We start from the raw sequence: 22,237 nt of genomic DNA on the forward strand, positions 1-22,237 counted from the left end.
ACTCAGTACCAGACCCTGCATCCGGAAAATCAGGTACCGAGGGAAGTGAAGGCCGGTGGCTTACCCTGTCAGTGACCCAGGCCATGGGTGACAGAGCTGGTTGTCAGCTGCAGTTTTGGCACCCAAGTGGGTTTGCTCACCTCTCAACCTGAGGGGCTGGTATTTACATAACCCCATTTTATAAATGGGGAAACCGAGGCACCAAGTGTTCTCTCTCTCTCACTTGCCTGAAGGACAGAGGCAAGGCTTGAGCCTGCTGCCCATCCTGCTCACCTGCTTCTGAAGGAGCCACCTTCTCAGAACAAGCAGTGTGAACAGTGGGTTCTGGGCGGGATGGCCAGCAGGGCCTGAGGTGAGGGACATAGGCCAGTGCATTACCTGCTGGGGCTCCTTCAACATCAAGCCAAACCTGGAAATGAAGGCGTTAATGCCTACACTAATGGGGGGTGGGGGTGTGGTGGGGCCAGGGGAACTGAGGCACAAATAGTGATGTCATCTGCCCACAGTAGCTAAAATCTGGATTCCAGACCATGGTGCCTGAGAAGGCAGCTGCCCCCTGGGCAGGCAGCAGAGACTGCTATTGTCACAACAAAGCTTCAGAGAGGTTCAGAGAGGTTCCCAGAAGCCAGGCCCTTGAGTCCCCACAGCTGATAGCCTTGTTAACTGTCCAGGGCTTACCCAGCCCGCAGGTGAGTATGAAGCAGAGGTCTCAGCCTGCTCTGTGGCCTAGTGCCCAGGCTACCAACAGAGAAACAACTTCACTAATTTCTGCATTGAAGTAGAAGGGAAGAGGCGCTTTCACGTGCATTATGCACCTACTGTATGCCAGCTCACTTCCATTATCCCAACAGTCCTGTTCAGAGGTGGGATACACTCTATGTGTAGAGAGAACTCAAGCCCAGGGTGTCCATACCCCATCCCACCCCTCAGAGAGTTCATGGTTCCTCCCTGTTCAGAAGGCCCTAATGACAAGCAAAACCAAGGAAAGTACCCTGGTGGCAGAGCCATTTAGCCAGCTGCCTGTGGCCTCAAGAATTTCTGCAGGCCTCCCTCAGCCTCAATTTCTAGGCTAGACAGTAGAGCCTCTGAAGTAGTTGGAATGAGCAAAGCTGGGGAGCATACAGGGTGGCGAGGCTTGGGGGAAGGTGGCTTTTGGGGTCTGGTATAGTATATTACAGCATAACCCCACCATTCTGTAACCCCAGCCCCACAGGGAGTGTAAAAGAAATCCCAGGAGGTGGGGACCTGCAGAGCACAGAGCCAAGATGCTCTGTAGCATCCTAGGACAGTCTGCCTCCCAGAGCCATGAATGGAGGAAGCTCATGTGATCGCCAGGCCTTCTGGTCCTCTGCACATAGCCACCCATGGGCACCTTGTAGCTGCCTGCTTCATTTCTAGAAAAAAAAAACTCTTGGCACTAGAAAACGTTTAGCTGACAGTTCACGCTTCAGAAAGCCTGGTGTGTTTCCCATATGAATCTTTCAAAAGTGGCAACCCCCTGCATTCAGTCCTGTAACCCCCACTCCCACCCAGTGCCATCATTTCCCCAGGCTCCCCATGTGGTCTGGGTGATGGGGGTGCTGCCACCTGCCTCTCTAAGGAAGGCTGGTAAGCTGGGAGCTGGTGGGGGCAGAAGAGGGGGTATAAGGAGACTACATGTTTTGCCAGGGAACCAGATATGAGGAAAGGCACCATATTAGGGTCAGATGACATGGGTCCACTCCTCTCCTTGTGGCCCGATTGTGACCATGAATGTATTACTTTATGTCTGTGTTCTCATCTGAAAAATGGTGCAGAGGAGGCTGGGAATATGAAAGCAAGTTGATGCGTTCATTCCTGTCTTTGAACTCTCTACTAAGGCCCGGTTAGGCTAGATTTGGGGTACCCTGTCAGGGCCCCTACAGCTGGGCACTGCTGCTCCTAGCCCAAAGGAAGAGAGCTAACTCCAGAGGGGAGATTCTTTCTTGTTCAGACAGCTTGGTAGCAGGCAGGACACTGTGCTGGGGTTTGTGGTGATGAGGCTGAGGAGGCCACATCCAGGCAACACTTGCTTCGTGCCAGGTTCTGGTTGCCACCTGTGTCACTATCCTAGACCCTGCCAGCTTGGCACAAGGGAGGAGGCTGCCAGAGCCAAGGCCCCCACAGCTGGGCACAGGCCAACAGGACTTCTCAGGTAGTGAGTGAAGCTTTAAAGTGTGCCCAACCGGTGGGCACAGAGGATTCCACCTCACAAATGGGGTGGTTGGAGGCACTCCTCAGGAGAGTATCCAGTATTAGGGAGTCACATGTGGGCATGGCAACTGAGCCTCTGCGAGCCGAGGGTGCCAAGGACTTATGGCTTTCTGGGCTCTCTCTCCCCAGGATCCCAGGGCCTCCAACCAGTCTCTGCCTTTGATCACAGCAGCCCGCCAGCCTCTGCAATAGTCTACATGTTCTCTTGGGGTTGTTTCCTTATTATTTATTTCTATTTCTCTAAACTAGGCTCATCTACAGCCAAGAACTCACCATGAAGGCTAGGCTTACCTTGCACTGTCAAATAATCCCACTTCAGCCTCCTGAGTGCTAGGATTGCAGGCCTAGCTCCAATGATTTCATGCTCTGTTTACTTAGAGACAAGTTCTCCTGTAACCCAGGCTGGCTTCAAACTTGATTTGTAACCAAGGATGACCTGGAACTTGATTCTTCTGCCTCCACCTCTCGAGATCCGGATTACAGGTGAGTAAGACCACCCTCATTTTATCCAATGCTGGGGTGGAGTCCAAGAAGTCATGAAGGGCAGGTAGGTTCTCTACCAACTGCATCATAGGCCTCCCCTGGGATAATGTTCAGACGGCAATTTACACGGCCCCCAAATCTGAGCACTTGCTTCCAATGGGCATGATGCTTCCGCTAGTACACGCTGCTGGGTGCAGCAGGATGGTGTCTTATGGGAGGCATTTGGACAAGTCTTTCTGTAGCCCCCATGATACAAATGAGGAGATAGATAGCTTGCAGATTACTTGAGCTGAGACCTTGGTTCAAATCCCCACTCTTTCACTTCAGGACTTTCATCAAGGAGCTAACCCCTTCCTGCCTGCGTTCCTGTACCTATGAGATGGGTACAAAATGGTACATCCTGCCACCCTGAAACAATGCCTGGCACCTGTGCAGTTCTGTCAGTGCCAGCCTTTATCCATGCGCTCACACCCTCACGCCCCCTTGGGGTTTCATCCCAGTTCTCATCCAGCTGTGTCACTGGGGCATCCTGGTCACTCTGACAAGCTGTCGCGTTTCTTCTCTGCTTGCCAGGAGACCCGCCCTGGGACAGCACAGGTCTGTAAGACCCTTCCACCCACTTCCCTAGCTGGGCCCCTTCCACTAGCCCAGATCTGCCTGCCTGTCACCTGTCACTTCCCCAGATCCCAACCCCAGTGATCTTGTTGCCAGAGATGCCACACCCACTCTGTAAGCAACTTCTACCCTTCACCCCGTAATGGCTGAGCCTCAAGCTTTTACAGCTGACAGAACAGGGTTGTGACCCTGCTTGTTGTTCGAAAGACAAGTGGTCTGGGGCAAACTCCTCACCCTCCTTCTGGGGCTTCAGTTTCCTTATCTGCTAAAATGGGACTTGTGCTATCCACAGGCCTCCATCGATAGAGAAAAAACAACAACCCATCTTGGGCAACAACCCTGGTTAAGTGTCTGGATTGGTGAATTTTGAATCTTTATTTCCAGTGGTCCTCAGGAGGCAGGACTGTCTACCTCAGAGCACACAAACAACCTGGAGCCTGAATGGCATTCTGACAGAAACTCCACAATGACAAACTGCGCTGTCACCACTCCCCAACGTCCTGGGAGAGAGCTCCAGTCAGATGTGGAGAGACCGTGGCAGAGGGGTGTACTGTGGGGTCTGGTCCAGGTCCGTGGTTTGGACAACTGGTGGCTTTGGCATCCTCCCCACTCCAGCAGAGGGAGTATGAAGGACACCATGGTGGTTGTGGGAACACCCCACATGGTAATGAACATGAGTCCTGTAGCTGGGGCAGATCCAGGGCAGGAGAAAGCCCAGTGGGCTCACATCCTCCTACCCCTGTGCCTTTGGTTAAGTTGGCAATCACTGGCCCGGCTAGGGGTGGGTGCTTTCCTGCCTAGGTCATGGAGAGCCCTGGCTGTCCCCTTCAACGTAAAATGGCCAGAGGGCAGTAGACCTTGGGGCCGCAGACAGAGATGGAAACTGGCACTTGGGATGAGGCCAGTGGAAACTGTCACCCGGGGTCTATGCAGCCACTGCACTTAAATGTCACCTTCGCTGCCCTCTCTCTAGGAAGTCCCACCTAGGGCTAGCTTGGCCACCAGCCTCCACATGACTCCTCCCTACTGGGCCTCTCCTTCCTCTCCTCTCCATCCTGGTCAGCAGCCCCTTAAAAGCTCCAGTTTGGAGGGTCACTACTGAGCTAAGCATTCCCCCCAAATCTGCTTCTATGCTGAACAGAGGAGATTACTGCCAAAGTAGGGGCCTTGGGTATCCTCAGTGTCCCACCCTATCACCATAGAGGGGCTTGGAAAAAATACAGGTCTGGACCTTGATTTACTGAAGGGAACCCAAACTCGAGAATCCCAATGTTCTTCCCTAGACTTCCACATCCTTACCAGGACCGCCTGACTGTTGGCTGAGAACCCAGCGCCCCCTGGAGGCTGGGTATGGAAACTTTCCTCAGACCCGTGGGCACCCAGCAGGACCTCTCCATACTGATGTGAGGGAGTGAACCAACTAGGTCAGGGAAGGTCCATCTTCTGGATGACTTGGACAGCAGGCTACCCTATCCTAGGGGTCCCTCCTTGAAGCTGGCACTAAGCTGCCCTCCCTGACTCTTCATGACCTGCCTGCATCCCATGTAGGATTCCCCCTGGGACTCAGCTCTTCCACCCCAGGGCCCAGAGACCTTCGGGTACCTGGTGGGGAGTGGAGGAGCGGCCAACAAGTCTGGCTCCTGCTCTTCCTGCCCCTCCACGCTCACTGGCAGCTGTCTTCACAGCAACAAACACAGGCGGGTGGGCGGGTGGACGGGGTGGGGGACAGGTATGGTAATGCTCTGTGGGTAGCCATCAGGGCACAGCACAAGGAAGCAGGGGGATGTTGGAGCTGTGTGCCGAGACACAGGGAAACTCAGGCCCGATGAGCCCCAGGTCATGCAAATTGAGGATGGAGTCGGCGATAATACGGGCTGTTCGCTTCTGGTACCCACCCGAGGTCACCATTAGGATGGGTATATCGTGGGCTCGGACCAACCGGAAAACCACTTCATCCCGCTTCACAATGCCCTGTGGGAAGACAGGGAGGGTGAGGTCAGACAGGCTCGAGTTCCCATGGTGTCAAGAAGGACTATTCTAAGTCTAGCCCCGCTCCGAACTGCTGCTGCTTCAGCCCATCTTCTCCAGACATAAGACTGCCCATGTTTTCTGTTGCTGCCAAACCTCAGAGCATAGCTTCCCTGCCCCACCATGGCCAGGGCACACAGGTTGGCAGATAGACAAATGCCCAAAATGGCCCCCAGAGTCAATATTTCTGGGCTGACGGATACATGTCCTAGGTGGCCCTAGGGTCAGTGTTGTGGTTTGAATATGAACTGTCTCTCACAGGCTCATGGGTTTGAACACTTGGTCCCCAACTGGTGATGCTATCTGGGATGGTTCTAGACCTTTAGTTGGAGAGCTTGCTGGAGAAAGTATGCCTAGCACTGTAGGTAGGCTTTGACATAACTGGGCCCCACTTCCTGTTCTTTCTCTCTACTTCCTGTGTGCACATGCAATGTGGTTTCTCTGCTTCCTGACTGCCCGGCTGGCCTTGAGCTCCTGCTGCTATGCCTTCCCCACAATGATTAACCATATTCCCTCAGGAACCATGTGTGAGTCCAACTGAACCTCAAAGCTGCCATGTTTATCAGGGTAATCTATCACAGCAGCATAAGGTAACTAAAACAGTCGGAACGTGACCTCTGCTATGGGCGAATCCTCAAGGTGGTCCCCAACGTCAGGACGTACCGCTGGGCTGATGGACAGCCCCCCAAGGCGGTCCCCTTCGAGGACGTCCGTGCCTGCGTTGTACACCACCACATCAGGCAGATGCTCCTGGAGGGACCTCCTCACATTCCTCTCCACTTTTTCCAGGTATTCCTCATCTTCTGTGCCCCAGTCCAACTCCACCTTCCGCCTGATGGCCTCTGGGAAAGAGACACAAACAAGGCAGGGAAAACAAAGCTGAGGATAGGAAAGATGTGGGGACTTGTTGAAGCCTGTAGCAGGACAGACTCCATCTCAGTCTGGCCTCTCACATCACCAAAGCTGAGTGGTAAAGGGGTGCCCAAGGCAGGGCAGGTGATTAAAGCTGAGACAGTTAGCCTAGAGGGCCTACAGACCTATCCTCAGGCCCTACCAATGCTAGACACACCCTACACGTTCAAGACCAGGCTCCAAGTAGTCCAGAGTCAGCTTAGGCAGAACCAGTGGTGCACTGTGCATAAATGGCCTTGCCATGTTTTTATCTTAAATGTCCCCCAAAGGTCCATCTGTTGCAAGTCCGGTTCACAGCCTATGATACTACTGGTGAGTGGACCTTTAAGAGGTTGGACCAAGTGGAGGAAGTGATGCACTTGGGAGTAATATATCAGGACCATGCCTTCTCGTGTGCCTCTTTGCCTTCAGCCATCATGAGGTGAGCTTTGCCCTATCACATGTGCAGCACAGTGCCCTATAACATGACAGGCCCAAAGCAACAGGGCCATCTCAACGTAACCAGGACCTAAAGCTATGGGCCAAGGCAAATCTTTGCTCCTCTCCAGCTGCCGTTCAGCTCCACTCCATGGGTGCTGCTGACCCATGGTGCTGGCCTCTTCAAAATGATGCTACGTATTCTGCCATGGCGACGGAAGGCTGACTGAGAGTACATTACCTGTGGAGCGGGCAGGTTGCTGATTTCAAATCAGATCTCAGAGCCTTTGGGTTATGCACTGAGTCCATTGTTGCTGCTTTAAAAAATTTTTATTATATTTGAATTACAAGCATATAGAGGTGCATAACACTAGTACAGTGCCTGCAGAGGCCAGAAAAGGGCATCATATCTCTTGGAGCTGGAACAATAGGTGGTTGTGAGACACCTGATATGGGAGCTGAAAGCTGAACTCGGCCCATTTTCTTAACCTCATTTTTGGTACCAGGTCATGGGGGTGTTGCTGTGACAGACTTTGGGAAGATTGTAATGATTTTTAACTTTGGTCTAGGAAAGCCACTGAGTACTGAATGGCTCAGGGTGCTTTTCTGTGGGAGCTCGGAGGGTAAGATTGGTACTGAATCTTTTCTCCATGAAAGGGCCATGGAGAAAAGTTGAGGCTTGGCACCATGTGGCATGATAAGGGTCCCTGAAGAGAGGCCAGGAGATTGGAGTCACAGTGTAGAATCCAGAATTCTGAAGATCTTAGTGCCATGACATGACCACCAAGGTCAGCAGCAGCTGTAGAATGGAGATTGCCTGATCCTAGGATGCAAGCTGTGTATACTGCAGAGGCTGGAGCTGGAGAAGGGGCCTGGGCCCCTCAGAGCCCAGAGGTTGTAGTGAGTCCCAGATGCATTGAACTTCTTCCACTGTTGAAGTTTGGTTTTGCTCTAGTCTGATTGTGATTGTGCCCTGGTTCCTTCCTCTCAGAGTAAAATAAAAAAGTGTTTAACTCATTTGAATTTCTAGGAACCCAGTTATCAGACTGTAGATATTTTCAAGAAACTTTGAAGTGTTAGAGAGACTCAAATTTTGGAAAGATTTTGGCTATTTTAGAGAAACTTTGAAAAAGATTTTGGATGTTTTAAAGAGACTGAATTTTTAAAGTGCTTGAATCTTTAAAGACTGGAGCTTTTAAAAGTTGGGAATTTTGATAAGGTGATATTACTATTAACATACTATCCTGGGTCACATGAGAAAGGAAAGGCTATAGCTGAATGGTGATGTGTTTGTGTGTCAAGCTGACAAGGGGTCAATTGTGCTGTGTTGTATTTTGTGGGTGATAACACTCCCGGGCAAGTGGTCCTTGGGTTTAAGAAAAGAAACTGAGCAAGCCAGTAAGTAGCATTCCTCCATGGCTTCTGTCTGCTTCAGTTCCTGCCTTGAGCCTGACCCTCGTAATGGGCTAAATATAGACTGTCCCTCAAGTTGATTTTTGTCATGGTGTTTTATTGCAGTCTAGAAATCAAAGTAATTCTGCCACCTTTATGTTTCCTATTGCGCTCTCTTTCTCTCTCTCTCTCTCTCTCTCTCTCTCTCTCTCTCTCTCTCTCTCTCTCCATCTATGCTCATCTCTATTGTGAAGTCCTTGGGTGTATTTCCTGGGAAGACTGGAGGTAAATGAAGTGGCATAACCATACAAGCACACGCTGAAGACAGAGGTGGGGCAGAACTTACCTTTAGCAAAGCGGTCCCCGGGGTAGATGTGGCGGTTGTAAACGTCCATGATGTATACACGCTGGTCACCCATGAAGTCTCGCTCATGGCCATTGCCCTGTGGACAGACACAACTATTACTTCAGGCAGGGGCTCTCGGGAAGGGGGGATCTAGTGTCACACAGCAGAGCTGCACACACTGCAGACATGACCCAGTAGCCTCCTTCAGAACCTGCAGAACCCTGTCTCTCACGCTCTCTGCGAAACAGGGCAGGATCTGGTCCTCGGTGGAACTGGGACTGGAGAACAAAGTGTAAAGGGCTGTGTATGTGTGACTTGGTTTACTAGGAGCAGAGAACGGTCAGGGAGAGCAATGGAGGGTTTTAAGGAGTCTCCTGCCTGGTGTACAAGTGGTCGTCAGGAAGCAGTGAGCCCCCCTGGAGTCAAGGTCAGGAGCACTGAGGAGGATCTGCCACCCTAGCTGGACTGAGCTGCCAACAGGGAAACTAAGAGCAGATTAAACAAGCTGAAACACACTTGGGAGCGATTCCAGAAGGAGGGCACAGCACAGTGTGACGCCATTTGAAAGAAAGAGGCTGCCAGGGACACTGGAAGGGGGACTATCACCATGGTAAAGTGCTTGGGCTCCCGCAGAGTTACTCACCTGGTGGGCATCAAGATCAATGATGGTGGCCCTGGAGATGCCTTCCACCCGCTCAAACAGGAACTGACAGGGAGAGAGGACATGTGAAGACCGGACAGGCCAGAGGACCCAGCCCTTTCAGGACTAAGGGGTTGAGGGGCCAGAAGGAAAATGGGCAAGACATGGCTTTCCCAAGAGCACTGGGGTGCTGGGAGAAGTGTGTGTGTGTGTGTGTGTGTGTGTGTGTGTGTGTGTGTGTGTGTGTGTGTCTGTGAGGCAGGGGTTGGTCAGGGAAGGATCTGGGGGCAGGCAGTATACATTTTCTCCAGGAAATGTGGGGGTTGACAGATGAGCCCCATAGTCATGGAATTTAAATCCCCAAACTTAGACTCATTCTATAACGCTCAATCCTAATGCCTCTCCCTCCTTGAGGAGACCTTTCCCTCACTACACTTCCAAGTTCTCCTGTGCCTTGTTCGAACACCAGGCCTACTGACAGCCATCTACATGCCTGTGAGAACAGAGACCCCATTAGCTTGGCACCCAGCATGACACTGGGCAGAGAGCACATAAGGGGAGGGAGGAGAGGTTCCACAGAATCTTCCATTTAGGTCGGCTCCCTTCACTCAGTTTCCTCATTTGTAATGCTCAAGGGTTCAGTGAGGGGAGGTGGGGAGGTTAGGATACGAAATCAAAAACAGCTATGCAGAGTGTCTTTTGTCTCCTTACCCCTCCTCCCCTTCCTCCTCTTTTTCCTCCCTCCTGCAGCCATGCCCTTATTCCTGTCCAGAAACCTGCTTATCCCTCCTCCCACTTCCAACAGAGGCTCCCTCCTGCCACAGACATGTTTCTAGTGGCAGGAATGTACCAGACTCAGTTTGAGTCCTGGCCAGGTTGAGCAGCTAGGGATGTCCTTCTCCACTGTGAGGAGGCCCCTCCCCACTGTGAGCCCGCTTCCCTTCCCTAGAGTGTGTGGTAAACTATGGGAAGCTATGGGAGGACTTTAGAAGTAAGGTACCACAGGTTCAGACACACCTTGATAGCTAACGTAATGTCTGCATAGGCACAGAAGCCTCCTCCACGGTCACTGGAACAGTGGTGGAAGCCGCCACCTGCAGAAAGGTAGATGGTGGCAATGGTCAGAGCCAGGGCCAAGTGCCCTCTAGTCCCTACCATGCCCATGTCCCCTTTCTGTTGGAATTCCAGTTGGCCAAGTGAACAGAACACCAGGGCATGTCACCACTGCAGGCCAAGAGGCACCTCCACGTCATATCTGCAGGGTAAAAGAGCTAGCTGAAGAAACCCACCCTGACTCTGAAACCAGAGCCAATGAAAGAAATATGCACTGGCCCCCAATCTAGAGCCAAAAAGCTAAAAAAAAAAAAAAAAAAAAAAAAAGAAAGAAACAGTTTGGCCCTGAAACCAGAGTCAACTCTGCCACTGATGAACTGAACACAAAACCAACCAATCCCTGAGCAGGAAAACCAACCAATCCCTGAGCATGAAACCAACCAACCCTTGAACAGGAAATCTAACACACTGACTCTGAACCCAGAGCCAAGGAAAGAAACACATTAGCCCTAAACCCAGAACCAAAGAAACAAACACATCCTGACTCTGAAACCAGAACCAAAGAAACATACTTTGGTCCTAGAACAGGAACCAGTGAAGGAAATTTGCCTTAGCCTTGGCAACAGAGCCAAAAGGTTAAGAAGGGACAGTGAAAGAAACCAGAGCCAACTCTGTCCCTGATCAACTGAACATGAAGCAACCAAGCCCTGAGTAGAAAATCTGGGAAAAGCCCTGGGAAAACTCTGCTCGTAAGAAGCCCCTCTGCCTGTTCAGTTGGGGGCTGTCCTTTCCCACCCTGACAGAAGCAGCTACTTTCCTGGACTCCTCCTTCCCAAATAATTCTCTTTCTTAAAAGAGTTTTGGGTGAAGATCTGTCACCTTCTTGAAGCAGAAGAACCTTTGCTGAGACATTCCCTTAGGGAGTCAGAGTAGAAAAAAACAGAAATAGTTACATCTGCTGGGAAACTCCCTTGGGAGTGGAGCAGGAAAAGTAACTTTTCGCTTGATCCGAGATTTCTACATTTTCACAGGGGTTTTCCCTTTAGTAGAGAGAAGCAGAAGAAGGAAAATCTTGGACTGGAGCAGATGAAATGGATAGCTCGGCTAAGATGTTCCCTTAGGGGGTCCCAACAGAGCTCAGCTGCTCTTTCTAGGAGAAGAGCAGGATTGCTACATCCTGCAGGGAGACCATCCCCCACTGCACCCCAATTTCAGTATAGCCTGACTTCCCAACAGGTCAGGATATCTTTCCCTCCAGAGCTGCAACACAACAGCCACCCTCACCCCACAGAAAGGGCCCCTCCCACAGAGACTATGTCAGCCAGCTGAGCTGCCCTTAAGCTCCCATGCCAGGAAGGGGCAGCTCTAGCAGGCTTACCTTGGACCCAGATTCTCCTAGTGGTAGACAGAAAAGACTGGGAAGAATACCTTCTGCTGACCACAGCTGTCCCTGCCATTCCCAACCCTGAGACACAGTCTGGGAGCCCTTTTTGATTTGGACCAAAGAGAGGCTGTTGTAAGTTTTCTGCTAGAATGGCTATTAAGCTGCTACTGCCCCTGTATTCCTGGAGACCCAGGATTATAGGAACCTTCTAAAATGGGGATCCAAAACTACCCCACCCCTGCAGTGGAAGTGGGGCCATGCAAAGGGCTTGCTTTACCCCTTGGACTCCTAATGGCACGGGCTTACCCAAGCCTCTCTATAGCCCAGAAGAGAGCTCCATCTCACCAGTACCTCTTACATGAGCTGCTCAGGCACAGAGAAGATCAACAAGTTTTCCGGAGAACTCAACCAGAAATGGCAGCACCATCTGTGATAGCCATGCTTGATCAGGACTCAGATGCTCAACTTTGACCAGGCCCTACTTTCCACTGTAGAAGTGGCCCTTCAAGAACTGGGAACCATGCTAAAGGCACGCAGGGTGTGAATAACCCAAGTGTTTGTGTGACTGGATATCTTAACACCACGGCTATGCCAGGTCTAATGTTGAACACCTGATAATGTAAGCAAGAAAAAACATGGCCCCCCACCATGCAGAATTCACAAAAAGGGCCCAGCGTCCGCTATAGACCGTGCCCAAGCCAGCACCTTCTCACTATGTTCAATTCCTCACAAGATAACGATACCACAGCAAAGTAAAGGCTGCCAAGGAAAAGGTTCTTCAGCTGTCAAGGACTGTGAAGACAGACGTGCAAGGCCCACAAAGAGCCCACGGAGCTGGGGAGCACTAGCTCTTAGGGCCCCTGGGGTGGCACCAAGCCTGGCCTATCCATTCACATGACTAAGCCCTAGCCACTGGCCTAGACCTCAGAAGGACTGGGTCTTTCAGGAGACTAACATGGAGGCAACTAATTCCACACAGACATGCTCAGAGGACCTGCCCAGGACCTCTCAAAGGGACGGCACAGGCTCTCTGGGAAGGAGAGGACTCCCTATCCTTGGAAATCAGTACATATTAGGCAGGGGCATTCTCAGAACAAATATTTCTCAGCAGATAGAAACTGGCTGGGGCTTCACAGGAACAAAAAGGCTGAATACTCACTTCCAGGCTACTGACTGGCTCTGAAGGCTTTCCTGTCCCTCTGTCCCCACACCCTTTCCAGCTCCACCAGGCTAGCCATTCTGAAGCCCCACTACTCACCAACATTGATGGCCCAGCCTCGTTCCACAGCCAGCTTCCCCGCCTTTGGAGAAAGCAGAGGGTAGGAGTTCAGGCCTTGCCCTGAGGCAAGCATGCATTCACTTCTTCAGTACAGCTCTGGGACAAGAATAGGTCACGGGAGGAACCAGGCGACACCCTCCCCATCCCTCAGAAGACCAGCTGCAAATTTTATCTGGCCAACAGGGGAAAAGAGCCAGAACGCCAGCATGGAGAAAGGTTTGGGGTGGCCCTCCTGGTTTTACAAAGAAAACATCAGAAATTCAAGTGAGGTGAACTGAGGATTTCCCTGTGGCTTTTGAGTGGAAAAGAAATGGTTTGCTTGTGGAAATATAGGCAGGTGGCTGAATCTCGTAGGCATTCACGGTGAGTGTTAATACAAAATGTGGCAGTGTCAGGGCAACGGCCATGGTTGGGACAGACCTCATTGACTGAGACGCACAGTGTCCCTCGACCAGCTTTCCAGTCTGGGACTAGTGCTACTGTAGAATATATTTCTGCTGGGTTACACACACAGCAACTCAAATTGTTATTAGGTGGGGAAGGACACTACAGGGTAAAGTGGGGTGGGGGCCAGCAGCTGCACCCCCCACCCAGCCTACCATGATGGTGCCTCCAGTTTGGGTCCGCAGGGGTCTCAGCACCTTCCTCTGCACAAGGAAGTTGGGGAGAAAGATAACCGGGGGTATCTCAGTGATGGTAGCCACCACGAAGGACCACTGTGGAAAGAGACATGGAAGTCAAACTTGGTGCCAGACCTGGGCATGGCAGCTCCCTGCTCTGCATACTATCTTTGCTGGGGAGCGATAGCTGTGAGCCACCTTGGTACTCCCAGCTTTGATCTAAGCACAATGAAGTCGATGTCCGTGTTCTGAGGCACTCTTCTGCCCTCTTGTGTCCATAAAAAGAACTGCAAGTTGCTCTAAGGTTTAGCCTCCACGTGGCTTCTCAGCTCCCCACTGCCCAGCAACTACCAGGACAGTGGCTCTGGTGCCAAGTGCCAGCAAGCACTTCCCAAGTACTTAGGACCTGTAAGTCACGCAGATGGGCTTGAAGTCTTGTCTTGTGCTGGGACACTTGTAGCCATGGCTAACAAGCCAGCTGGTGCAATGATCCATCATGCCTAGATTGCCTATTACACAGGTTGTATTACCACTCTGAGAGAAGTTTATACCACGGTTCAGGGAGTGAGACAAGAAATTTGTATGTTAAGATGGATGCAATATTCCTTTTAGAATATTCTCTAAATTTCTAGAGAATGGATGGTTGGGGCTGAGAGCAAAGGACCCAAATATATATATTCTTTCCTGTATTTATGAGTCAATTGAGCTAAAGGTGGTATGTTAGTGCATGGCCACCATCCCGGGCTGGGATGTAGAGGCAGAAGAATAAGGAGTACAGGGCCAACCTTGGCTACACAAGACCCTGACTCAAAGGACAAAGCAAAAATATGTTTAATTAGAATCTCATGCCTCAGTTACTTCAGGCCTATTTCAAATGCTGGCCAGCCACCGTGGCCAGTAGTGGGATGGAGCAGATCTCAGATGTGCCAATCATGATAGCTTTATCAGGCAGGACTGCTCCGGAAAACAAACTGTTGGTGACCAAACAAAACATTGGAGTGGGACATCATGTGGCTCTGGAAGAAGAGGGAGAAAGGGCTTGGCAGAGTGGGCTGTGGGCCAGGGAGATGGTAGTTACAGTGGGGGTGAGTGGACGTAGGGTCTCACAGTGGCATTGACACAGGGCAGGGTGAGCAGCAGAAGACAGAGCAACTGAGAAAGGCACTGGTGTGGAGGGGACAGCATGGGACAGATACGATTATCTGGGATGTGCAGCAGGATAGCCAGAGGACAGCCAGATTGTTCAGGCAGAACCCACCCAGAATGCCTTGTGACTAACTTGGTCAGGGCAAGGGCTTAGGGATGGTCGGGTTGGACGCAGGGTCAGGAGAGGGCTTTCAAGTCAATCTGTGCCTGCCTCCTTATCTGCAGAGCAGGGTCTGGAATGAGGGTGTAACTGTGGAGCCCTGCTGCAGAGGCCTGTCTTCTCGCTGCTCAGAGGCTGTACCAGATCTGCAGACCGCACACGTGTGTCACTATCCAAGGCTACATGACATCTGTGTCTATCCCCTTCAGAGGGGTACTATCAATCCAATCTAAATCAAAACTGCTGGGCCTCGGGGCCCACGCCCGTAAATCCTGCTGCTCAGGAGGCCAAGCTCGAAGACCATGAGCTCAGACCAATCTTGTCTCAAAATTAAAGGTTTTTAAAATTATTTTTTAAAGGGGGGAGATTGATGGAATGGCTTAATAATTAAGTGCTTGCCTAGGTTTGCTCTTCAGTATAGAGAAAATAAAATTAAATAACTACAAGGGAAAAAAAACCCTAAACTCACAGGGACCCCTGGGCTCTGTTACTTCTCTTGCACTGCCAAACAAGCAAATTCAATGCTTTGTGCATCAAAATAGCCTGGTTTGATGTTTTCTTGAGCTCTCTCTTTCTCTCTCTGTTGCTTCTGCTATTTGTTATTTTGCTTTTGCTTGCCATAAACTCATTCACTCAAAACTCATAACTATGCTCGATCTTTTCGTGGAACAGAAATGGAGGATGTGTACCCCAAATAATTGAAACTGGGTATCCAAACAAATATGTATGGGCATATCCACAGCAACACTACCGATGATCGCCAACATGGAGAAATAACTCACAGGTATATAAACTAATGGATGATACACCACGTGGTAGAGTAGAGGGATGTGGAGCGTGGGGCATGGCTTGGTGACAAGGCGCTTGCCTTGCATACTTAAGCTCTGAATCCCAGCCACACTGGGAAGGAGAATGCATGGCACCTGCCCAGTGTGAGGTGCAGTGAGGCAAGCCGGACACCAAAGCTCACACACTGCTTGATTCCATCTGTACAAAGTCGGGTACAAAGTACGAGAGTCTGTGGAGACACGCTAGAGAGGGGCGGTGACCGGGCAGAGGGCAGGGAGGATCAAGTGCTCTGTAGGTTCAGGGTTTTCTTTCAGGGTGATCATGACATCACATGGTGGATGATGGAAATGCTGCTTTAAGATGGTGGATTGTGTCATATGTAACTAACCACATTTTTATTTAAGAAAAGGAGAGATGGGCATCTTAGGGGAAGAACCAACAAAGTCAAAGTCCCAGGTTCCCATCCCCCATAGCCCTCCAGGTTCCCTGGGGTTTGCCTCCCTCCCTCCCTCCCACAGTGCCTTTGGACTTGTGGCTCCTACTTAGACTACCTTCCCTCACTCCAGGCCTGCTGGCCTCACTGTCCCCCTTTCTGTGAGCACTTGGCGCCTGTTCATCTAGTTATGTTTCTTCTCTGCTCTCCATTGGAGAGGCACTTGGTCTCTGCTTCCATCCCTTCTCTGCAGGACCCAGAACAGTGCATGCTGGTTATGAACGTGATGATGGGGCTCATCAGACATCAAGATCTTTCAGCTCTGACCTGCTCCCAGGGCATAGCCCTAGAACTCACAGCAAGGAAGGGAACAGTGCTTATGCTGACAAGATGCCACCCGTCATGGGTCCATCCCTGGGGTGCACACACAGTGGTGCTCCTGCACCAATGTTCTCTTCCTCTTTGGGGGCCCTGCTCATTGGGATGGAAGGCTACACAGCCCAGGACCAGGGATGAAGACTAGGGCAGGTGTGTGCACAGAGCAGATGAAGCAGGGGGGAAGGGTATACAGCACCCACAGACAGACCCAAGAACAACTACGAGAACCCTGAAGGGACCTGCCGGACACCGCTTGGGATGTCTATAGCAGAGGAAAAGGACAGACGATGCAGGCATGGGGTGAGAGAGCTGCGGCACTAGATAACGGGACTCACCTGAGTGTCAACAGCACCTCACCCATCACTCCCCAGCTGCAAACCTGTTCATAGTACTCAGGATAAAATCCATGCTTCCTCCTTAGCTAGCCAGACCCAATGTAGCCTTGGGCCGGCTAGCCAGGCCACACAAGACCTGGTATATTATAAAAGTTATGTTTCTCCCTTTGTTCTGGCTACCAGGGAGCTCTGAGCCCAATGTTGTTACCTCTTCGTCATTTTGGTGAACCCCTATGTTACGCTGATATAGCTAAGTCCTCCTTTCTGGTCTCACTTTCTGTTTGGGACTCACAGACTACACTGCTTCCAGATTTTGGGACCAAAACTAGACAGGCAGCCTGCCTTGTAAGTTTCCCCAAAGGTTTTATAAACGGGTGGGATCCTGGTAACTCCCCATACACACACCAGCCCCAGCCTGATCCTAGCCCCATGCTTGGTCTTTTCCTGTCCAAACTCAGAGCATCTACCCCTGCCTTCCCCTCTCTGTCTTCACTCCTGGCCAGGCTCCTGGGCTGTGCACTAACCACGCATGTCTGGGCCCCAGGAAACCAGGGCAGCCAGGCACTGGGCTTCCGGCCAACGCCTCACACCTCTCTCCTGGGAGCCTGGGTGCAGCCTCTTCCTGGCAATCTTTCGTGAGCTCACACTGCCATGGCCCATCTAGAATTCTCACAGCTCAGGCCATGGTTGGACGGGTAAGAGTCCTGAACAGATGCCTACAAGGGTCCTCCCCACGCTTAGCCAGCTCTCCCCAGTAATGACCTTGAGCAGGTACAGCCCACTTCTGAGCCAAGGTCTTTCCAGACAGAGTGAAGGGGCCTGTTGACTTCTGCCCTCTGTGGAATCCTGAGTTCAAGATGACTCTGACAGGAAGCCTGGGGGCCAAGGCTCCCACACTCTGAAGCAGAGAATCAATGGCACCCTGATGCAGCCCCAGCCAGGGAGGGCTGGCAGCCATGGATTCTGACACAGGATCCCACGCCAACCTGCCACATAAATATGTACTAAAGACCCAGCTCCCAACAGGAGCTTGCAGTGACCTCCTGTACCAAGAAGCCATGGGCAGACAGTGGTAGTCCAATGTGGCCTGCATGTGGGATTTAAGAACCTTACAGTTAGCACATTTGGAATCAGAGTAGGCGGCTGGAGGTATGGCTCAGTGATAGGGTGCTTGCCTAACATGTTGTTCAATCCCAACAACCATAAAAAATAAAAAACCACCCATACCCCAAAACCCCAAAGCAAAAAAAAAAAATAGAAAAAAGAAAGAAATCTGAGAATATCATTTAATAATCAGCATGTGGCTTCTCTTGGAAAAGCGGGCACTGCAGTCATGTTGGGTCCCACTGTGTGGCAACCGACCACATGGCACACGTGGGAGGGAAAGATCTACAATTCACCCCAGATACCTCCACCTTCCCCCCACCCAGGTCTTTATCCCCTGCTGGACCCTGTGGAGTTTCACACCCATTATTAGTCCAAGAGTTTACATTTACAAGAATTTCTTAGACTAGCATCTCAGCCCACTCCAAATACAGGCCAGAGTAAAGTGGCCTCAGTGGACAGGACAAGGGTTGGTGTCCCCCTCCCACTAAAGTGATCCCAGAAAGGGCCTCTGAGGCCTGTCCAGGGCACAGGCTGAAAGTCACTGACATGCCCAAATCCTTTGAGGGGTTCTGTCTGCACCTCCCTGTTTTCACATACCCTGAAGATGGGGAGCTAACTACCCACAGATACACCTTCCTACAGTCCCTCCGTATCTTAGGAACTAGAGACTCCCATGTCTCCCTGGGCTAGGGGCAGGAGTAGGTTCCCCGAAGGCCAAGCTGCCCGTCCTCCAGTCACTGCGCCTGGCCAAAGCCCATAAATCCCTGTACTGTACCTTCAGCTCGTTGAGATAGCGCCTCGTATGCACCACCAGCAGGTCCTCCTCCGAGGCCTCCCGTGCCTCCACCAGCATGCCGTCCGACAGCAGCTTCTCTTCTGGAACCACAGAGCAAGCCCCTGCTCCCTTTCTGCTGACTCTCAGGGCCAGGTGTTGCCCCCAGGTCCTCCTCAGGCTGCACGCTGGCCTCTGGAAGCCCCTCAGCACACAATGAACTTGTGGGTATTCTGAGAATGGCTGCCTCCCTAGGCCAGTGTGGCCAGTGACTAGGTCCTCTGCCTCTAGGTGTTGAGCTTGGAACACACAACAGTCTCCATATTTTCTGTGTTGCTGACAGTCACCAGGTGAACTTAGGTACAACTGGATGACTTCCAGAAGCAGGTGGCACAAGGAACCGGAATGCTCTCAAGGGAGAAAAGGCTCTTAGCAACTCTCCCTCAACAGGTGGCTTAGGACATCATGCCTCTCCTCAGCCTCTGTCTGAGCCTTGCTCAAGGGGGATCCTTGCTAACCAAAGGAGAGCGGTGGTTCACAGGCAGAACAAGCCAGAGTCAAACAACTGCTGCTTTCAGAGCACTGCCTTTCTTCTGGAACCTTCTATTTATGGCAAGTGAAACTGCCTTTTCCCACATTGATGACACAAGATTCCTTTTAAAATAAATTTAAGTTAAAAAAAAAATCCCAAGATTTGGTCATTTAAAAATATGCAAAAACACAGGAGTAGCTGGTACAGGGGACATCAGAATGTCTGAGAGGCTTGAAGATGTCTAGTATCTGCCGAACATGCTTACCAAAAACTCAGCTCATTTTGCAAAAGAAACTGAGGCTAAGAGAAAGCACAGCCCCAGAGTACTGGGTCGTGATGTTCTGGGTTCTAGAGAAATCAGAATCTAGGATCTATTTTCAGTGAATCAACCTGTCCCATTCACTTCTACACACACATTCCGGCAGCTGCTCCCTTCCACAGCATTCCATGACCTTTGACACCTCTAGACTCAGCTCCCTTCTTGTCAGGGCCTCTAAAGAGCTTGCCCTGTGGTCCTGCCTCCCATCTTCCCTCATCTTCAGGAGAACAGGAGCAAAAGGGCCTGGTTGCTCGCTCCCAGCTGAGGGAGATGAGGGACCCTTCTTTTGAGGTAGGAGTCCAACCTGCAGAGCGTGTACCAGCAGGAAACCACTTGTGCAGGTAACAGATGCACAAGGCTAGCGCCCCAGGCTCACGCCAACACCACACATCATCTGCGTGCTCTCTACTCTGTTTCCCCTTGGATGCTCAGGCTGGTGCCTACTGCGGAGGGGCTCAGGCTGGTACCTACTGCGGAGGGGAAAGCTGTACCACTTGCCATAGATAGAAGGCCACCAGAGGAACAAAAACAAATCCAACAGAATGGCTGTGTTATTAATGTCTAATTTGGTACTATTTTCTGCACGATGCAGAGGTGGGGACCTGCTCTAGATTTTTAGGAAGGGAGATAAGGACTAGATCTAACTGGAGAGACTATGAGACATGGTCCATTTGTGCTTGGCAGCCTGCCTGCAAAGGCCCTTTAACAGCATGGCAGAAGGCAGTCTGGGGCTGAATTCAGATAAGGATGAGGATGGGGAGAAGAAATGGAGGATGCAAGTCTGAGGGGTGGTAAGGATAGGGAGCTGGAGGGGCAGATGCAAGTCTAGCAGGGGCAGGAGGCGACTTTCTTACCTTTCAGGAAGTTGATCACCTTGCCCCATTTTCCAGCATCAAAGGGGTGCAGCTTCTCTAGGCCCATGAAAGTGATGTTGTAACGTGGCGAGTACACGATGGGCCAGCGTTTCTCTGGTACATGCTGGTACAGCTGTGTTGCGTGCGGCCTTCAGTGTGCAGAAAGACAGACGCAGATATGGAGGGCGGCCTCCTTGTGGAAAGCAGTCTTCCCTTCCCCATTCACGCCAGGAGGTCACAACACCAACAAGTATGAAAACAGCTCTTCCCTGAACCCTGACTGGCTTTGCCTAAACCCGCCGCCAGCACAGTCCTCACAGCAGCTCTGGGGACCAGGTGTGCCCAAGGTCACATGCCAGTGCCAGGTGTATTCAGCAGTGCTGGCGCCAAGGCCCAAGGCCTGCACCGGGGAAGGCGGGATGAGGGTGGTGGAATGTGGCTGTCTCACGAGTCAGCTCACGCATCTGTGAAGCTGGGAACAAAATGTGCTGCGGGGGAGAGGGCGTAGATTGCGATTGCAGGAGGCTGTGCCCTCGTTGCAGACCTGCAGCCCACAGCGATGCCCTGGGGAGGTGAGACCCACCATTCGCCCTCCCTGTCTCCCATTCCGCCCCACCCGTCCCGCCGCACCCACGAGGACCCCCAACACCCGGGCTTGGCCCCATGCGCGACCCCGCACACTCACATCCCGCAGCCGGCCCTGCCTGCTCCGGCCGCCACTCAGCACGGGGAGGGGTAGGAGGGGTGCAATGGGCGGGCCCGGCGCAGAACACGCCTCCGTAGCACTGGGAACTTGGGGGTGGAGCTCTGGCCTGCAGCTGCGTCACAGACAACCAGACCCGCGCCGGCCAAGGAGAGGCATCCAATGGGGTCCCACCTAGGGGGTGTGGTCATGCGCAGCTCCGCCCTCATTCCCAGGGTAGAAATAAGCCCACGTTAGCTTAGGCGGTGTGAGCACGAGTATTTTTGCGTCTTTCGCGCCTCTGGCCTCAGTGTGGAGGTAAAGGGTATGTTCTGGGCCTGCCATCCCCGATACATGTTTCCTCCTGTGGTGCAGCCGTCCACTCCTGTACCATCTGTGGCGTTTTCACCTTGGTATAATCACTCCCCACTTGTCATAACGTCCCTTGAACCTCAGTTTCCCTATCTGTAGAACAGGCCTGGTGATCCCGTCTTTAGGGTACAGTTCTGTATATTTGAACATTTCATTTCTCCTGTCTCAGTTCCTCCTATATCCTTACCCTGGAAGTTTGCCGACAGTTGGGGGTGTCCGTGTGGCTGGAACCTGGGAGGAAGCCCCAACAATAGCGCCCAGAAGAAAAGACAATGGGCCTCTGTTGGTCCAGCTGTCTCCATCAACCAAACAGAGGCAGCTGACCAGAGGACTGCCAGGAGCCAGAATGGCAGCTGGGAGTCCAGGGGCTCCAGGGTCATGTGAAGGGAACCAACAACATTTTGTTGTTGTTTTTTAGGGGGTGGGGGCAGCGTGCCAGTGTGTATGCGTAGATCAGAAAACAGCGCTGTGCAGACCATTTTCTCCCTTCGCCTTTGGGTGGGTGCCAGGGATTGAAGTCAGGTGCTCTGGCCTGGGCACCAACAGCGTGTATTTGCCAACGAAGTTCTATCGTGGACAGTTGTGAGGAGCACTTTCGGTGTGCCTGTTTAGTGCTCAGAAAATATGGCACAGACTGTGAAAATGCCCTTGGGAGTGTGAAGTTGTTCCAGAGTCACCACACGAGCCAGCGGTGTTAGGGTGGAGCCCGAGGAGACAGCGCCTTCAGTTTAGGGGACAAAGGCAATTTCTTGTTCTTAGAAGTTTGAGGGAGTTTCCACATCATGTGACCGAGCCTATGTGCTAGGAGTTAAAGAACCTGGATCTTAGTAGATAAGGCAATGAAGTTATAACTCAAAATTGCTTTAGACCTGTTCAGGAAGAGGGTATGGTGTTTATTACAAACTAGGAAGGGAGTCTTCTTTATCTCTTTGTTATCTATCATGAGGCTCCAGCCTG

General features: G+C 51.7%; 1 protein-coding gene across 1 annotated transcript; it reads right to left on the bottom strand.

The window, feature by feature from the left end:
* Positions 1-3,673: 3,673 nt before the first annotated feature.
* Positions 3,674-21,057, bottom strand: Hdac11 (histone deacetylase 11). Its single transcript, XM_075983489.1, has 10 exons — positions 20,912-21,057; positions 20,227-20,375; positions 18,525-18,625; positions 13,381-13,497; positions 12,761-12,803; positions 10,083-10,159; positions 9,069-9,131; positions 8,426-8,522; positions 6,022-6,200; positions 3,674-5,301 (listed from the first exon to the last, which is right to left on the bottom strand). Coding segments are annotated over exons 1-10 (1,044 nt in total). The 5' UTR covers positions 20,914-21,057; the 3' UTR covers positions 3,674-5,085.
* Between the last annotated feature and the right edge of the window lie 1,180 nt (positions 21,058-22,237).

The sequence above is a fragment of the Microtus pennsylvanicus genome, chromosome 8 (genome assembly GCF_037038515.1).
Source record: "Microtus pennsylvanicus isolate mMicPen1 chromosome 8, mMicPen1.hap1, whole genome shotgun sequence".
In the NCBI taxonomy this organism is placed as follows: Eukaryota; Metazoa; Chordata; class Mammalia; order Rodentia; family Cricetidae; genus Microtus; species Microtus pennsylvanicus.

Excerpts from the sequence above, each read along its gene's own strand:
- Hdac11 (XM_075983489.1), bottom strand. Across the intron at positions 9,132-10,082 it reads ACATTACGTTAGCTATCAAG|TTCCTGTTTGAGCGGGTGGA; the intron begins GTGTGTCTGAAC and ends TCTCCCTGTCAG. Across the intron at positions 5,302-6,021 it reads GGCTGTCCATCAGCCCAGCG|GGCATTGTGAAGCGGGATGA; the intron begins GTACGTCCTGAC and ends GTCTTCCCACAG.